This window comes from Mytilus galloprovincialis, chromosome 6, assembly GCF_965363235.1.
Source record: "Mytilus galloprovincialis chromosome 6, xbMytGall1.hap1.1, whole genome shotgun sequence".
Taxonomy (NCBI): Eukaryota; Metazoa; Mollusca; class Bivalvia; order Mytilida; family Mytilidae; genus Mytilus; species Mytilus galloprovincialis.
The window spans coordinates 38,230,055-38,249,786 of NC_134843.1; the positions used below are offsets into that span (position 1 = coordinate 38,230,055).

At 32.9% G+C, this 19,732-nt stretch overlaps 1 protein-coding gene across 2 annotated transcripts in view; it reads right to left on the reverse strand.

The window, feature by feature from the left end:
* Positions 1-19,019, reverse strand: part of LOC143079538 (histone-lysine N-methyltransferase 2A-like) — a 67,411-nt gene extending 48,392 nt beyond the window's left edge. Inside the window, exons 1-7 of one of the 2 annotated variants that reach the window (XM_076254939.1) lie at positions 18,834-19,019; positions 14,703-15,684; positions 13,579-14,103; positions 13,006-13,143; positions 11,953-12,234; positions 10,002-10,256; positions 3,536-3,770 (exon numbers count right to left, since the gene is read on the reverse strand). In XM_076254939.1, coding sequence (XP_076111054.1) covers positions 3,536-3,770; positions 10,002-10,256; positions 11,953-12,234; positions 13,006-13,143; positions 13,579-14,103; positions 14,703-15,684; positions 18,834-19,001 — 2,585 coding nt within the window. In that variant the 5' untranslated portion in view covers positions 19,002-19,019. Of the gene's footprint in view, positions 1-3,535; positions 3,771-9,987; positions 10,257-11,952; positions 12,235-13,005; positions 13,144-13,578; positions 14,104-14,702; positions 15,685-18,833 lie in introns of those variants that run through there. The other variant, XM_076254940.1, reaches the window with a different exon arrangement.
* Positions 19,020-19,732: the final 713 nt, after the last annotated feature.

Genomic DNA, 19,732 nt, shown 5'->3' on the forward strand with positions numbered 1-19,732 from the left:
CCTGACCGCTTGCAATAAAAACTTCATAATATGGAAATATAGGGATTTGACTAAGACTGCTTGCTTGCAATGGAATGTTTAAATATTATGGGGACTTGAGTCTACTTGCTTGCAAAACTTCATATTATGGGGACTTAACTCTGCTTCAGTGCTAACTTTCAACAAAACTTCATATTATGGGGGCTTAACTCTGCTTCAGTGCTAACTTTCAACAAAACTTCATATTATGGGGACTTAACTCTGCTTCAGTGCTAACTTTCAACAAAACTTCATATTATGGGGACTTAACTCTGATTGCTAGCTAAACTTCATTTTTAAAAGGAACTTCACTGTGCTTCGGTGCATGCTTGCAATCAAACTTCATTTTCATTTTATGTATGGGACTTCATTCTGCTAGCTTACAATAAAACGTTATATAGGCCATGGGACTTCACTCTGCTTAATGTTTTCTTGCAGTAACTTCATATTATAGGCCATTAACTCTACTTGTCTGCAATGAAACTTCATAATACATGTATGGAGATTTCACACTGCTTGTCTGCAATGAACTTCTTCATATGGGGATTTCACACTACTTGTCTGCAATGAACTTCATAATATGGGGATTTCACACTGCTTGTCTGCAATGAACTTCATAATATGGGGATTTCACACTACTTGTCTGCAATGAACTTCATAATATGGGGATTTCATACTGCTCGTCTGCAATGAAACTTCATAATATTGGGACTTCACTCTGCTTGCTTGCAAAAAAAATATCATATTTTAGAAACTTGTGGCTATATCATATATTTTAAACTAGATTGGATTCCATAACATTAAGAATTTTGTTTTTAGCTTAAGCTGCAACTCCCATACATTTTTGCCATATATATGCAAATTTGACTTTGGACATTTTTTGTAACTTGGTCAGTAATACTGCTGTTAAATCAAATGGCTACTGATGGTATGGTTCAGAGCTACAAGTGCTTTGGTATTGGCATGATTCAAGTGATACATTTCTAAATTTCCAGCTCATTAAATTATGATTCTAATGCAACAATGTTTGTAACGTTCATTTTGATTGGATAACGTCACTTTCTTACATGGCATCAAATTGACAATTTATGCAATGGGACGTACGCGCAAGCGCAGACGGCATATGACAGATTTTAAATACATGTTTTAACGTTGTTTTCTGTCAGTTTCATTAGAATGGAGATAACAATATTGTATTTTAAGCTCCGACGGCATCAATTTGGGATTTGATGGTCGCAAAAACCCGTTTACTGTCTCTGCTAACGCGTCGCCAGTAAACTTAATTTGCGACCATCAAATCCCCAATTAATGCCGTCGGAGCTTAAAATACAATACAGTTATCTCCTAATTGTTCTAAAGCTAAGGATTAAGCTCACTCATGAAAATAAACTTTGGATGTTTTATGCTGTTTTATGAATAGGTTATTTTGTTTGAGTGCTCTCCAGTGTTTAAACCCATCATGTTTTAATTTCAATTGATAGTACATATTGTATTTTAAACCTCATGTGAAATTTTTAAGGCTATAATGTACTGCAAACACATGCTATAAATTTAAAACGTGCTGATATTGTACTTTCAACAATTTAATCACAGAAGGGCTTCAAAGGCTCTTGACTTATGAGTAAACCTACTTTCTGTAATGAAGAGAGTGAAATCTGAAACCCAGTAAGATCGATGCTTTATTTTCCTATTTTCGATATAAACTTTGGATATTTTTTTTCTTGGTGTAAAATATCAGCTCTAAGTCATTAAACTTAAATATATTATTGTACAAATACTCAGACATGTCAGATATCAACCAAAATACTTGATTTGGTGTTTGAGTGCATATTTTGTACTTTAAGTTTATTCATACAGAGACCAGATGTTCAATGAAAAACATATCTACATGACAACTTACCTGTCCCCTTAATTTCTAGAAACTATCTAGACTAAATTTCTTGGTAACAGTCTAAATAATTTCATGGACTGATTTATAGTTAGATTTGTTGCGTTGTTCTCCTTTTTAATAATCTGTCTCAGTGTTATATTGTTTACTTATACATACAGAATAATCAGTAGTTTTTGTTTTTGATACTGACTATATCATGTGGAATATCTAGACGACCCCGTTAGGGGCAAGTTAAGATATTCCACATGATATAGTCAGTATCAAAAACAAAACTAATTATGACGTCACACAATGTATTGCCTAATATTTTCAGTGATACAGCCAGTATGTTGATACTCAAAACTATTAGGCAGAAGGATCAAAGGGAAAATATACGAATTTAATACCGATAATTTCAGTTCTTGCTTGGGACATTTATATTAGATATTTTTGTTTGTTTGCTGTATTAAGCTAATACACTGATGTATAAAGTTCAAGATTTCAAACCAGAACTTACCATACCTACCATTCAAAAACATTATATACTGTTAACCAACTAATTTTCACAAGCTATTCATTTTAAGCGTCTTTCAGGATTTAAAAATAACCCAAATATAAATTGTTGCCAATATGTAAAAACAGGATTTTACTCATTTAAATAAGGGATGTCAACAAGTACTTGAGTACTCATGTATCGTTGGTAGTACCGAGTGTTGATTACCAAAATGATACCCAACTAATTGGTCTCTTGTTAGAATGTTATTGCTTTCTTAAGTTTATAAACAAAAAAAATAGTTTTATTGAGAGCGCCTCACGGGAAATTACTATTCAATAATCAAAAAATGAAATAAAAACTATACAAATGTTTCTGTTTAACTGTCATTTAAAATTCTGCAAAAAAAGCTACATGTAGGAAATATAAACATTCATACTTTTCCCAGGCTTACGTTGTTAACTAATCTTATTCACTCTCCCATCTCTGTACCGTCAGAGCATATATTTTCATCAGTAGAACTGTTAGTTACCAAACAAAATAAATTGAAAAATCGCTATGTTCCAGGAAAAGTTTCAAGATAATATTTTTAAATAAACACAAATTCGTTTGACCCTGTGTCGACCCTCAGAATAATAATTAATGGTATCAGTAAGTTCTTATCATCACCCTTTGATGATCATTAAATCTGTTTTTCTACGATTTCCATATACTGATGTATGAGTAATAATTCATCTTTAGATATTAATTAATTACTTGATTAAGTTTTACCAGTTAACATAATTAGTACATGTAGAAAATGAGCTATTAATTGTGGTATAAAATTCTTTGGTCAATAGACAATGATCTAGTTCCTAGGTAATAATATTAAGGGTTTTACAACCATAAGAAAAAGACTCACAATACATGTACATAAAAAAACATAATCTTTTATTTCCATTTTGTGAATGATTTACCAAGCGAGTACTAATTATCGCTCGGTAAATTCAACGAGTAATCAATTAGTAAATCTTCACCGAGTTGACATCCCTAATTTAAATACATCAATCAAATTTGAAAATCATAAAATGGGCTAAGGAGGGCCAACACTAAATAAGTATTCGCGAGAATAAGTTGGTTTACAGTAGTCAGGAATACAAAGAAAAGATGCTTACAAGCAGTATCGACACTTTCCACAATCTGCTTTTAGACAGTTGACACATTTTCTGCACCTTAGTTTACGCTTGCTTTTTTTCATCATCAGGCTACTTGGTTGGTGTGGTTGTGGTGTTGTTTTGTGCATTTTGATTTTAGGTATAACTTTGACAGGTGGTGACCTAATAAAAGTATCCTGTCCCTCTTCAGCATCCTGGATAATCTCTTCTATAGTTTTCTCATCATCTGAATACGCTATAGTATAATAAACAGAATATAGGTTTAAATTAGTATTTCAAACATCTATGTTCTGTTGATATAACTTTTTGAAGACAAAATTTCTTCTACTAGACTTAAACAAGTTTTGGAAGGTTTAGAATTTTACTGGATTTATGAGAATTTTTAATATTTAATTGTAAACCGATTCCAGGAAGGCCTGTCCCTTAAAAAGAAAAGAGAACTCTGCCAGTGACTTCCCCCCCACCGTCTCAGAGTTTGTTTGTGTTACCACACATGGCCTGTGAGGACCAAACTCTGATGCCAAGTTTGAGAATATTAACCCAATTCCCTTTCAATACAATCTTTTAGTCATTAAAAGTCAGTAAATATAATAAAATTAGCCCCGCTCGGAATGGAGTTTCCCTATATCTTAGGACAGACTGACCCATGTACAACTGCTGTTTCTATGCTTTTTGTGTAATAGTTTCTGGCATTATCAGACATTTTGATCTGCATGTAATGATAATCTAGATCTGCTAACCAAAATATAGCTATGTATAAAATAGTCATGTCAGATCCAACAATTCAACAAGACCAACACATGCACAGACAGTTCCTGTAAATTTAAAAAGTACCATAAATCAGATACTAACTTTAGATATATATCAATGAATTATAACATTTAAGTTAGGAATTTTAAATGTTGGTGCATAATCACTTAGCTTTTAATTTTTTTCTAAATGTTGCATGATGAATAACAATAAATAAAAACAAATAAATTAAATTCAAATTGTATATAATTGTAAGGTATGGCAGTCTTAAAAGATATATTTATATAAACGAGTCTAAATTGAAAACTACGTTCAAACCTATGATTGCGTTGGATAAAAACCGCAATTTTTATACGTGTGCATGTAAAACAAATTTCGTTGTAGAAAGGTCTAAAAACAGCACAAACAACATTTTCTAAAAGACCAAAAAAGTGAAAAAGTATACTTTAAACAAAACGCATTTGACTAACAGGTCGAACAACTGATGTTCTTAACCCTGCTGGCTGCCATTGGCGATTGCCAAATAAAATTGATCACAAGATGTAACAAAATGGATCATAATATAAATTTAATACTAAACAGAAAAAAAAATAATTTGTGGCCACGATGTTATGCTACCACAAACATACGGTGTCAATATTTTTTTAGTACACCAGATTCAGATTTCGACAATGAATGTCTCTTCAGTGGTGTTAGGGATCGAAACGGTATTTGGAAGGCCATATAAAAAGTACCCTCATTTTTAGATAGACTCTTGAATTTTAAGAATCAATATAGGATGAACGGATCATATAAACATCAACCCAACAATGTTAGATCTGTAAATTTGCTTTCATAAATTTTTTGTTCTTCTTTCGCCAGGACTCAAACCCACAGAGCTCCAGATAAGCTGCGTATTTGCGTGATCACGCAATACAAATAATAACAAGAGGCTCTCAAGAGCCTGAATCGCTCACCTTAATTCTTTTGGTTAAATCTCTCATCAATGATTATTTTGGCTTTTCAATTTATTTAAATGTTTTTTGGATCGTCCTATTTTCTTCAAAAGCCAAAAAAAATAATCATTTTCTCCTATGTTCTATTTTAGCCATAGGAGCTATGTTTCTTGACATACAAGGAAATAAAATATAAAATTTATACTAGATACTCTGAAACTCATTTAGCCTAAGTTTGGCTGAAATTGATACAGCAGTTTCAAAGGAGAAGATTTTTTAAAGTAAGTCAACATGATGAACAAATAGTGAAAAAAGTCTTTAAAGGGCAATAACTCCTTAAGGGGTCAATTGACAATTTTGGTCAAATTGACTTAATTGAAGATCTTACTTTGCTGAACATTATTGCTGTTTACAGTTTATTTCTATCTATAATTATATTCAAGATAATAAACAAAAACAGCAAAATTTCCTTAAAATTATCAATTCAGGGGCAGCAACCCAACAACAGGTTGTCTGATTCATCTGAAAATTTCAGGGCAGATAGATCTTGACCTGATAAACAATATTACCCAACGTCAGATTTGCTCTAAATGCTTTGGTTTTTGAGTTATAAGCCAAAAACTGCATTTGACCCCTATGTTCTATTTTTAGCAATGGCGACCATGTTTGTTGATAGATCATAACTTCGGATACAATTTACAAACTAGATACCCTAAGGAACATTCAGTTAAAGTTTGGAAGTATTTGGCCCAGTAGTTTCAGAGGAGAAGATTTTTGTAAAAGATTACTAAGATTTACGAAAAATGGTTAAAAATTGACTATAAAGGGCAATAACTCCTAAAGGGGTCAACTGACCATTTCCGTCATGTTGACTTATTTGTAAATCTTACTTTGCTGAACATTATTGCTGTTTACAGTTTATCTCTATCTATAATAATATTCAAGATAATAACCAAAAACAGCAAAATTTCTTTAAAATTATCAATTCAGGGGCAGTAACCCAACAACAGGTTGTCTGATTCATCTGAAAATTTCAGGGCAGATAGATCTTGACCTGATAAACAATATTATCCCGTGTCAGATTTGCTCTAAATGCTTTGGTTTTTGAGTTATAAGCCAAAATGCATTTGACCCCTATGTTCTATTTTTAGCAATGGCGACCATGTTTGTTGATAGATCACAACTTCGGATACAATTTACAAACTAGATACCCTAAGGAACAATCAGTTAAAGTTTGGAAGTATTTGGCCCAGTAGTTTCAGAGGAGAAGATTTTTGTAAAAGATTACTAAGATTTGTGAAAAATGGTTAAAAATTGACTATAAAGGGCAATAACTCCTAAAGGGGTCAACTGACCATTTCCGTCATGTTGACTTATTTGTAAATCTTGCTTTGCTGAACATTATTCCTGTTTACTGTTTATCTCTATCTATAATAATATTCAAGATAATAACCAAAAACAGCAAAATTTCCTTAAAATTACCAATTCAGGGGCAGCAACCCAACAACGGGTTGTCTGATTCATCTGAAAATTTCAGGGCAGATAGATCTTGACCTGATAAACAATAATACCTATGTCAGATTTGCTCTAAATGCTTTGGTTTTTGAGTTATAAGCCAAAAACTGCATTTGACCCCTATGTTCTATTTTTAGCAATGGCGACCATGTTTGTTGATAGATCAAAACTTCGGATACAATTTATAAATTAGATACCCTAAGGAACATTCAGTTAAAGTTTGAAAGTATTTGGCCCAGTAGTTTCAGAGGAGAAGATTCTTGAAATAGTTTACGACGACAGACGACGACAGACGACGGACGACGGACGCCAAGTGATGGCATAAGCTCACTTGTCCCTTCGGGACAGGTGAGCTAAAAAACCCAATGCAATTGCACATTGCAGGGTTCAATAACCCAATTAATTCAAAGGAAAACCCAATTATATGCCAAAACCATGAGTTCTCAACCCTTTTATTGGCTACCATTTGCGTTATTTACCCTTATCTGTTTACAGTCGTCGCGTAAACTATTTTTATAATATTTATAATTGGAAATTTCCTTTCGTTCTAAAAATAGATCCCTGCATCAAGTAACTGAAATGGGTCCCTGTTAGAGTTTTCCGTTGCTCAATAGGTACACGTGTTTTTGACAACATTTCGATCTTCTCGGGGTTTATCCAATTAGCGTGTGTCATGTAGTCAAATTTTGTTCGCATTGCTCAGGATTTATCATAACATACATTGAATTAAAACGAAAGTGAATGTCCGGTAAAAATATTGAATAGAAGCATGTTTTCTGCTTCTTTTGAAAAGCTGAGGGAAAGTTATGATGATAACAAGACTCAGTCAGTGTTTTTAGAAAGCGTCCATCGAACACACGGGCGTGTGTGCGTATCTTAACGAGAACATTGCTGATAAAAACGGGGTTTCCTCAAAAACGAAATCAGTTGGAAAAAGTGAAAGGCCAAATCAATTATGACATGATAAAGCATCAGAAACCAAAAGTTCTAATAAAAGACAACTAAACCCAGATTTATGAAAATTGGAATAAAACAAAAACATTCAAGTATAATTAGAGTTTATATACTATTTTTTTTCATTTTACGGTTAATTAATGCCGGAATACACACACAGGCACTGGTCTCAGAATTTATTATATAAAGGTATAAGACGAGTGCCTGTGAATACACATATATCATGTATATCCGTTTTGTATCAGTTTATATGAGAAAATACAAAACTGGCAGACGGTTTGAAACGGAACACAAATTAAACCTACAATTGCTCCTCAGTGAATAAACCAAATGAAACAGCTAGCAAATAACCCTAACCCTAACCCTAAACCAAGTAAAACAGGCTAAACAAAGAAAGAAATATATTTAAGATGGAAAAAAATCTGGGGTTGATATTCCCTAAATATTCAATATTGTGTTGATGAAAAAACCCTATACATTAAGGAGCTTAATTAGTGGTGAAAAACCCAATTTGATATTAACATGAGGGGTGAATATGAATTCATAATGCAATTAAAAAACTTTATCACCCAATTGTATAAGAAAATGTTGGGTAAAAAACCCAATTTGTGAATTCTTATCTGGAGCTCTGAACCCATGCTACTGAGATATCGTGACACCAAATCACATGCACTGTAGCCGTCCCGATAGACCACAGGACCACCTGGGCTTCACAAAATAAAGCTTTCGGTGGCTGTGTGTTACCTTTCCTCATCAGTTTTAATCTAGCGGCGTACTACAGTACATGATATATAAGGCATGGAGATGTTATTGTTACAGATCAGCTCAATTATCTATAGTAAAGGATCCTACAAATTAATGTAAGATACAGTCACAGATAATAATTATATTAATAAGTACATCTGAGTCAGTGACAACTCTACAACAGATTTATCCATCGGATCACCAGCAGATCACCAGCAATGATGGTGATACATGGCTGTGTACATAATGTATATACAACTCGCCTAAACATCAACCCAACAATGTTAGATCTGTAAATTTGCTTTCACAATTTTTTTTTTTGAAATATAAGGCATGGAGATGTTATTGTTACAGATCAGCTCAATTATCAGTAACAATATATATAAACGAGTCTAAATTGAAAACTACGTTCAAACCTATGATTGCGTTGGATAAAAACCGCAATTTTTATACGTGTGCATGTAAAACAAATTTTGCTGTAGAAGGGTCTAAATACAGCACAAACAACATTTTCCATTGAAGAAGTATATTTAAACAAAACGCGTTTGACTAACAGGTCGAATATATATCTGTTAGTCAAATGCGTTTTGTTTAAATATACTTTTTCACTTTTTTGGTCTTTTGGAAAATGTTGTTTGTGCTGTTTTTAGACCCTTCTACAACGAAATTTGTTTTACATGCACACGAATAAAAATTGCGGTTTTTATCCAACGCAATCATAGGTTTGAACGTAGTTTTCAATTTAGACTCGTTTAACAACTCGTCTAAACATCAACTCAACATTGTTAGATCTGTGAATTTGCTTTCGCATATATATATATACAAGTATTTAAAGCAGTCGGTCACATTTTAAAGTTTTCAAAAAGTGGTGGTCCAAAGGCTTTGTCTACCAAAACTTTTCAAAAAACTGTTATGATTTTTAAGGCCTAAAAAAAAAAGATATGTGTTTCCGGTAACATCATTTTGAAAAATAGGGTCGGTAGGTCGGAATTCTTTTTTTTTTTTTTTTTTTTTTTTTTTGACATCGTAAATGAAATCCGGAAAATTATCATGGTTTTTCCAAGTCCGGATCCTTAATTAGTTTCAAAAACCGGAAGTGTGCCATTTGCAATGTTTTTGAAGCACCTGCTGTGCAAATTTCTTGGATTTTAACCTATTTGGAATACCTTTTGACATTAATAAAATGTTTTACTGGCTTTCTATGCAAGTAGAAGCAAGAGAGAAAAAATATTATGTCATCTATCAGAAGCCTGTGTCAAAAACGGGGTCGGTTGATACAATTTTTTTTTTTTTTTTTTGAAGATCCAATAAAAAAGTTAGGGTCGGGGCTAAAAAACAGGGTCGGTCGGGTTACCGGAAACATCGATCTTTTTTTTCTCGGCCTAAAAGAAATAAAAGTGAGGACCAGCAAACTTTCTTTAAAGACCATCATGGAATCTTTTTTTGAGACATTTAAAATGCTAACTTTGCCTTTTGGCTCAAACGTAACAAACATTTTTTTCTTGATTTATAAAAGTATATTGTTTGTAACTAGTAAAATAAGTAATAAAACACCTTTTTAATCCCACCTGCTTTGTCCAGTTCATCTTGCTTTAGTAATTTCTTCTTCTCTCCCTTGGGCAGGGCACTAAGTGTCAATTCAGTCTGTGGAAATTTAGCTACAGTTTTACCAAGAACAACGGCTGCCTTCCTACATACATGTTTGATACGAGGACCTCTAACGTTAGATTGTGGTGATGTATGACTTTCTGGTGAAGTTGTGACATCACTTTGATCACCTGTATCTGTTGGTTGAACAGGAGACGATGGAGAAGGGGGCTCATCTACAAAAAATACAAACAATTGATTTACTTTGAATTACACACATTTTAGTTTAGCATGTGTTTAGTCTTGCGAAAAAAGTTACTTTATCATTGTCCAGATTGAGGTACATGTATATACAACAATATTAATTACAAATCTTCAAAGTTTATATTGATAATTTCCTATATTCAGCCGATCTATCTTACATTATCACTGGTACTACCCATTAAAATTTAAATAGAAAAGAAATCCAAGTATTAAGATACCCTCTCCACACACCACATGACAATCATTCTGGAACAACCCTTCACACAAAAAGAAATGTTTGCTACAAGTTTAATATTTCATAGATAATTTAAACGGCGACGACGCTGACGCCAACGTGATACCAATATACGACCAAAAAATTTTCAATTTTTCGGTCGTATAAAAACTAGAGGCTCTAAAGAGCCTGTGTCTTTCACCTTGGACTAAGTGAATATTAAACAAAGGACACAGATGGATTCATGACCGTCAACAAAAATGGGTTTTGGTGATGGTGATGTGTTTGTAGATCTCACTTTACTGAACATTCTTGCTGCTTACAATTATCTCTATCGATAATAAACTTGGCCCAGTAGTTACAGTGTCATTGAAAAAATCATCTAAAAATTTAAGGGCAGATAGATTTTGACCTGATTAACAAATTTACCCCATGTCAGATTCGCTCTAAATGCTTTGGTTTTTGAGATATAAGCCAAAAACTGCATTTTACCCCTATGTTCTATTTTTAGCCATGGCGTCCATCTTGGTTGGTTGCCCGGGTCACGGGACACATTTTTTTTAAACTAGATACCTGTATGATGATTGTAGTCAAGTTTGGTTTAATGTAGCACAGTAGTTTCAGAGGAGAAGATTTTTGTAAAAGATAACTAAGATTTACGAAAAATGGTTAAAAATTTACTATAAAGGGCAGTAACTCCTTAAGGGGTCAATTGACCATTTTGGTCTTGCTGACTTATTTGTATATCTTACTTTGCTGAACATTATTGCTGTTTCCAGTTTATCTCTATCTATAATAATACTCAAGATAATAACCAAACACAGCAAAATTTCCTTAAAATTACCAATTCAGAGGCAGCAACCTAATAACAGGTTGTCTGATCCATCTGAAAATTTCAAGGACGATAGATCTTCATCTGATAAACAATTATACCCCATGTCAGATTTGCTCTAAATGCTTTGGTTTTTGAGATATAACCCAAAAACTGCATTTTCCCCCTATGTTCTATTTTTAGCCATGGCAGCCATCTTGGTTGGTTGGCCCAGTCACGCCACACAAATTTTAAACTAGATACCCAAAAAATGATTGTGGCCAAGTTTAGTTCAATTTGGCCCAGTAAATGAAGAGGAGAAGATTTTTGTAAAAGTTAACGACGATGGACAACGGACGCCAAGTGATGAGAAAAGCACACTTGGGCCTATGGGCCATGTGCTAAAAATGAAAGTGAATGCGGTATATTATTTGGAATCTTCAATAAAGTAAAATCTAAAATAAGGAGATTCCCTGTCCCTCCAACAGCCATTACATTACCATTACATTACCATTACATTACCATTACATTACCATTACATTACCATTACCATTACATTACCATTACATTACCATTACATTACCATTACATTACCATTACACTATCATTTCATTAATCATATATGTCAGCTGTGATAACATACCTAGATCCATAAGCTCCCCAACAGAAGTATGCATCATTTCTAGATACGTGGGCTGTTTCTTTTCTTCTTTCTTGAGCATTACCATGTCTTCAATTGACCTTGTTCCTTCCGTACTTCTAAGTGGTGATTTTAAAGGACTCGTGTGTTTGACTCTAGGTTTTGATATTTTTATTCTAAATTTTGGAACTGGTTTCCCTGCTGATGTAAAATATACTGTGCATGCCTTTCTGTATTTGCATGGTCTGCATAAAGATTTGTTTGGTATAGAATTGTCACATGTCCCTTCAAAGACAAAAAAAAAATCAAAACTGATTAGAACAAATTATACTTTTATTAGAACATATTATTGAGACTGCATTCTCAATGCGAATAAAATGAAATAACAGCAGTATATATAAAGTAAATAGAAGAAACCCATCTAACCCTGAAATTGAAACTTTGCCAGCAGTAATTCATAGTCGGCAGAGCCAGAAACCAGCATTTACATCCACAAATATTCTTTAAAATATTATAACAAACCAAAATTTAAAGTGCGTGTAAGTACTGAAGGGTAAAGATTGCCTTAATTTATCAGTGGGAAGTAAAATTAAAGTTGATTCAACTTAAATTCTGAACAAAGGAAGATAATTCAAATTTGTAAAGATGACTAACTTTAAAACAGATATAATAATATAATATTCCTACACCTTGTATCTTGAATTTCTCAAGTTACAACATGTATTTCATTGAAAAATTTCTAGTAATGTTCTGAACTTCATGGATATTTAGAATGTTATGATCAATACCCTATATTTTTTGTATCTGAAAAGTAATAAAAACCTTGGAAGATTTGTCAGTAACAGGGTTTTGATTGCATTTCAAGCATTTTTTACCCAAAACCAAAAATTTAATTTTCATTAAACCTGCAAGGAATGACTAAATAAACTGTACTCCTATTTAGAAATAAATTTTTGGGACACAAATTTAAACCAAAACACTTCATCTGCATATCCCAGATTTGTAGAAGGGTGTTTGTAAAATAATCTGTGAATAGAAAGATATTGCCGTATTTACCTTTGTTTTGACAGGGTTCTTTTCCCAAGGCCGGATCCCGTTTATGCCATTTATAACAAGGATTACATATAGCACCTCTTATCATATTGTTTCTACTATTACTTGTAACTCCACAAACTTTACAGGAATATATCTTTTCTGAAAAAGAAAATAAAAGCATGAGTAGCATTTATATACTTATTCTAAAATACCTAATTCAATTCTCTAGATCATAAAACTTGCTTTGAATTTGTCATTAGGATCTATGTGCATGGATCTAAATATGTCATGCCTTTATTTGCGATTGTCACAAGCGTCAGATAACTTTCAAACCTACTTTGTACAAATTATTTTTTGTTGGCAAGACAAAATAACTGCAGCACACTGGTCGAATTGTCTACTGAGTAGTTAACAAAAATGTATGATATTTAGCTGCCTAAATCAAGTGTAACCATGCTTAGATATTATTGCTTTGTCTTATCACCATCATCGTCTTTAAACCATAAATATTGTATTGTAACTTTTTCTTTTTTTAAATTAAAGATTTCTAAATCCCATTTGATCAGGGTAATTTTCATTAGTTTTATCCATTACCTGTGTTTTGATCTGGATCATTTTCAGGACCTTCTTTGTCCATGTAGGTCTGAGATCCTCCAGTATATGTAGAATAACCTAAATCAGACTCGTATAATGATAATCTCTTCTTGTTTTTCTCCTCCCTCTTCATTTCTTTCTTCAATGATTTAGCTAATGCTGCCTTAGATCTATTTAGCGCTGCTCTATTTAGCTGTAATTTAGCTTTCCGTAGAATATTATGTCCACTTCTTTTAGTTGCCTCTACTTCAATGTTCTGCTGTGTAAGTGATCTGAATGGTGTGCTGCCAAATTTAGGGGGTGCCATTATTATAGGTGGTGACAATGTTGGAGAATGCAAACTTTGACCAAGTTTTGATGGTGTTAAATGGACCTTCCTTGCCTCGTTGAAATCATCAGATCTAAAAGGACTTTTATATTCATTTTCTGTTCCTTCAACCATTTTGACCTTTTGACTTGGCCTTCTCTCCCTTTTACCTTCTGTAATCAATGGCTGGTCAAACAGACTAGCTTTTCTGTATATGCCTAGGAAAAAAATTTATAAAGTGCATTTTGAAGTTGACAGATTCATTTTTATATACAGATTACATATATATATATATATAGTTACTTTTACAAACTGTGACTTGGATGGAGAGTTGTTTCATTGGCACTCATACTACATCTTCTTTTATCTCTTTATACATGTTCATGTGAATAATTATCTACAAGTTCTTAAAACTATAATTATCATGCTAATATTTTAACAGACAAATAATCTAAATCATTGACAAAGTTTAACATCTAAGTTATTCAATGTCATCTCAATACAAATGTTACTTTTGTTGAAGACCTTCTCTATTGCTTTGTAACCATTATTTTCTTGAATTATATGTCACAAAATGTTTGAATTAATGTCAATCTATTTAATATAAAAGCAGTCTGCACCGTTAACCCCTAGTTTGATTCCCCAGACTAGTACAATATTATTTTGACTAATATTTGCAAAGTTTTCATTAAATACAAGAAAAATGTCGGATTATTGCTCTGACATGGATATAGTAGTTGGAAAAGGTTTTGGCACAGATAGATTCAAATATTAAACATGTACAATTTTACAAAAATCCATATATGTATATTCTTACTTGGAGAAAATGAGCCAAATCCAGCAGTGCTTGGAAAGTCTGTCTGAATAGTAAGTTTGTCCATTTTTTTCTGTGATGATGGTGATGTAAAAGGTTGTTTAAAGCTTGATGTTAACGAAGTATCAAACAGATTTTCTTTCTTTTTCTTGGTTATTGAGCTAATTTCGTCTTCTATGAATCTTTTGGTTGGTATAATGACTCTTGATGACCTTGAACTTTGTGTTGGTAATACAAACTGTTTTTTCTTCACCGTTTTTTTGTGTTTCTTAGCTGCAGGATCATCTTTTCCTTTTTTAGCCTTGTCAAGTAAAGACTTGGCAATATTTTTACTCCCTCTTTTTGCTATAGAACTAACAACTGTAAATTTTTTATCTCGTTCCTTCCTCTTTTTGAATGGCTTCAGACAGTACTGTTCTGGTGATTCATTATCTATCTGCTCAAAAGAACTAGAAGGGGAACCTATGGGGACATACGATTTACGAGTCACAATATTTAAATACTTCGGAAGACCAACTCCAAATATCACTCTAGATCCCTTAAATCGTCCAGATAATCGGATTCTGTAGCCTTGTTCATAAAATTTACGCATTTCAGGGGAGACAACCTTTGGCATTTTGTGGTAAGATGAAAGTGCATGCCTTGTTTCTGTTTGTGGTGAAACTAAATCTTTCCGCGACTTTATAACATAAGATTTAGTAGGTTTAGCAATTCCTTTGGTTAGCAAGTCTTTGTATGAACGACGAATCACTGTTTTTTGTCTATTCCTTGTCCTTTCAGACGTAGGTAAATTATCAATACTCTCCCTCTGTTTGGTAAACCTGGTTGATATACATAGGGTTGATGTTGGACTAAAGCTAGTGTCAGGAGAAACGGTGGAAATAGGGGTTTCCTCTTCCTCTTCGTATAAGTCTGCCTCATATTTTGCCAGTTTCTTTTCAGCTGCTCTGACATCCTGAGCAGTAAACCCTTGAAACTCATCATCCTGAAAGCATATTTAATAATTTATTAAGACAAGTCTAATCAATTAATCAGAATTCTCAGACAGCATGTCTTGATGAGATTTTTGATTAGTTAGTTTGTAATTATTATGCAACTACTGTAGACCTTAAATAACAAAATTTTCATTATGTGTACACATACTGTACATATAACTATAATCTATTATTCTAAATGGTTGGACAGAATTCTTTGGCCACTTTTAAATTAGTACAGTATACATATCCATAGGAGAGATCAAAGTTGGAAGGGTTATTGTATAGTCAACATGCAGAGAGCATTATACTACAAAAGTCTTCAGACTTAATATCACTTTTCACTTCTGTTCTAGTACCATGAGTACTTTGAACAACAAATTTATTTATTTTGAAAAAGATATTTATGTACTCCTTACAACAAAATTAATTTTATTAACTGTGTACGTTGTTTTGTCCAAGCAAGGTCATAGTTGTCTCTCTAATTTTGTTTTGCATCACCCTCTCTTTTTTTTTTATAAGTTTTGTATTTTTATTGTGTCACAGATCAAATTCATTAGTTCAGTTATGTGTACAATATACTTGTTTTATTGATTGAGTTAAGTCATTTCAATTGATATTTCATAGTGTGTCTTTTTATGTTGTTATATATGTTACACTATTATTTCAGGTTAGGTTGAAGGTTGGCACCTGTTATAACATTAATGTTTTAACATGCTGCATTTGTTTGCACCAGACTGTGTTTAGTCAGGAACCTGTTGTTCAGTTGTTGTCGTTCATTAATCAGGTCATGAGATATGGTTCATAAGCATTTAGATTATACCATTAGTTTTCCTGTTTGAATGGTTTTATGCTAGTCATTTTGGGGGCCCTTTAAAGTTTGTTGTTTGGGGTAGAAGACCGTACTTCGACCTATAACTGTTTAACTTTTTATACATTGTGACTTGGATAGAGAGTAGTCTCATTGCACTCTTACCACAATTTCTTATATATATAGATCCATATAGATAGTGTTGCAAATATAAACATCACACACATTCAAAAAGACACCCCAGTGCATCAAGGGTTTTATTGCCTGACAATTCTTAATGACAAATTTTCTATTTAGATGTCATCTCACTAAAGAGTTTAAAATTAATATTACCTATGTTTAATTTTAAGGTTTCTATCCCGATGATTTCAAATTACAGACACCACAGATAAACAATGTAGTAACTAAAGGACTACTCAGCTGCATATCTAAAGTTATAAATTTGTTTCTAAAAACAAAACAAAAACCCCATTTCACCCAAGTCACTTGAAGTGGTAACTCTGATAGTAATCCAATAAATATCCTACAGTACATAGAATATGAAAGTTCTGACCATACCAGGACTAAGACTTGTAGTAAAAGGAATTATTGAAGTCATGAAGCAGTTCCACTTCAACTAGTAAGTAAACTAGACTTTTTACTAGTCTGAGATTACTCTGAGGTCCAACAGCTGTATTGCCAGACGACCCCAGCTTTGTCTGGCAAAACAGTCGTTGGACGGAGGTCAAAGTAATCTCGGACTACTAGTAAACCAGTGCAGACATCCACACATAAGACCTGTATACATGTACATTGTATATGCAACTCAGATTGTTTATCTTAGTAGACAACACTCTTCTTGTGTAAAATTTAAAAATAATCTTCTTATAGTTGATCTAGTCTTTAGAAAATTCAAGTATGATGTCATATGTCCTGTTGTAGTGTCAAAACTTTAAAAAGGGTGTATTGAAACTTTTTTTTACATTGGAGCAGGATGAAATAAAATTAAACTTGATAAAAAGAAGATGTTCAGGTAAACAAGGTAAAAGTGTCAAGTTGTTTGTTACTACATTTGTACATATATCATGTATATTATTGAAGAAATCAGAAATGTCCATTGCCATTGACAAACTGTACATTGTCTTAACCTTTGAAAGACATCAATGACTTCAGAAATAGTCATGTAAACTAATGATGCTGGATAAGCCAATCAAAACACATATTTTCTGATTTCAATTTCATATCACTTTTTCATAACTATTAACTCTACAAGAGAAATATCTATTCAAGTGAGAAATATACCACAAGCCACATCCATAAGAGAAATTCAACTCTTTTTGAATATATAAACTATACTAAGTTTTGATGATTTCTCATTGGTGATATATCATTGCTTCTGACTTCCTGAGCTGTATTTATATTTTATTAAGGACTTTCCGTTTTGAATTTTCCTCAGAGTTTAGTATTTTACTTGTGATTTTAGTTTTTAAAGCCAGCAAGCAATTTTACAAGCCAATGCTGTATGAATTGTGGTTAAGCATGAAGACTGCTTACATATATATTTTAAAATAGGACACTTTTACTGTATTACTTATATAATTATTTAATCTGCAAGTCATAAACTAACAGGAAAACTACAAAATTTGTTCTAAATTCTACATGAAAATTTAATAATTCAAACAAAAAGACGAAGAAAATTTGTTCACTAGTTATAGATCTCTTTGTTATCACCGTTATTTTGAATAAGTTAATATGTTTCAACAACAGACAAATATCAGTTCTGCCAACTTTTCATGAAGCAAATGCATGAGATTTGGCCAAAATGGAAAAGATCAAAGAGAAAAAAACAACAGATCAAAGGAAAATGACGCCAAAAAAGCATGAACATGTGTGAGACTTGACAGCCCTACAAATATATATGCAACTGAAAAAATTTCAGTCTATTATCTATAAAAAAGAATGGAACTAAAAAATAACACAGAATTAATCACTTGTATTTTTATTAATTTGAATGATGATGAGAGACTCAACTGCAAATGAATATCAACACTAAGATAATTTGTATACTTTCACAGTCTATAAATAAGACTGATGCAAGAAATGTACATTTCTTCAGCCATTTTGACTTGTCTGTTTGAGAAAATGGATTATTACCTCTCCAAAAATGCCAATAATTCTGCAATTCGAAAGAATTGTTAGCAATATGTATATGCATGTATTTGCTTATAGATTGTATTTTACTAGAATCTATATTTGAGAGCACGGAATTGCTTTCAATATATTAAATCTGACGAAATGTGTACGTTTGTAACGGTAAATATTATCGGTGGAAGCCATTTTGAATGAGTGAAATGTAACAAGTTTAGTTACCTCGTCAGATTCCCCGCATAGTTCTCTGAATTGTCGCAACCCTCTGTGTATATTAGCAACCCATGCTAACACAGGATCCTGGAAATTATCAGCCTCATCGGCACCATATCTAACACCTAATCGGCCAAATCTACAGCCGGGACGACCGGGGAACCTCAGTCGCGCCATATTGTAGGGAAATCCCAAGAGGTGGCGCTGTATGACCGACTTTTCAAACCAAAACAAACTTGAAAATTATCGTTTCTCGTTATTATTTTTATATTTTGCGTGAATCAGTGTAAAATTAAGTCTGCATAGTCGCAATCAAAATGTTGGATTTTCTACTGCAAATTAATAGCTTCTCATTATAAGAATTTTATTCAAGAACACTACCCGCCAAAATGTATCAGTGAAAATGGCGCGAGATTTAAATGGGTATTTTACAGAGCACCTGTAAGGTTTTTATTTTCTGGAAGATTTCGATTTGATATAATAAAAAAGAGTTCCCGAAAGAATGAAGGACAACGAATTAATTTTACAGATGCATATTTCTGTTTTTCAGTGTAATTCAGAATAATCGTACACACGAAAAATACAATCTGCCCGGGAACAGTATATATCACCGTGGTATATATACTGGCACGGCACCCTCTTAGCCAGTCGAGTTTCAAATGGGTTCTCAGTGGCGGATCCAGAACTTTTCCTAAAAGGGGGGGGGGGGCTGACTGACATAAAGGGGTGCCCGCTCCAGTCATGCTTCAGTGATTCCCTATATATCTATAATACTAAAATTACGAGGTCCAATTTGTCAGCCGTCATCGGGTAAAAACGACAAATCAAAGAATTCAACTCTATATATAGCTAATATAGGACAATAGTGTAGATTAAAAATTACACCACTCCAGACCCTTTTGTTTTGG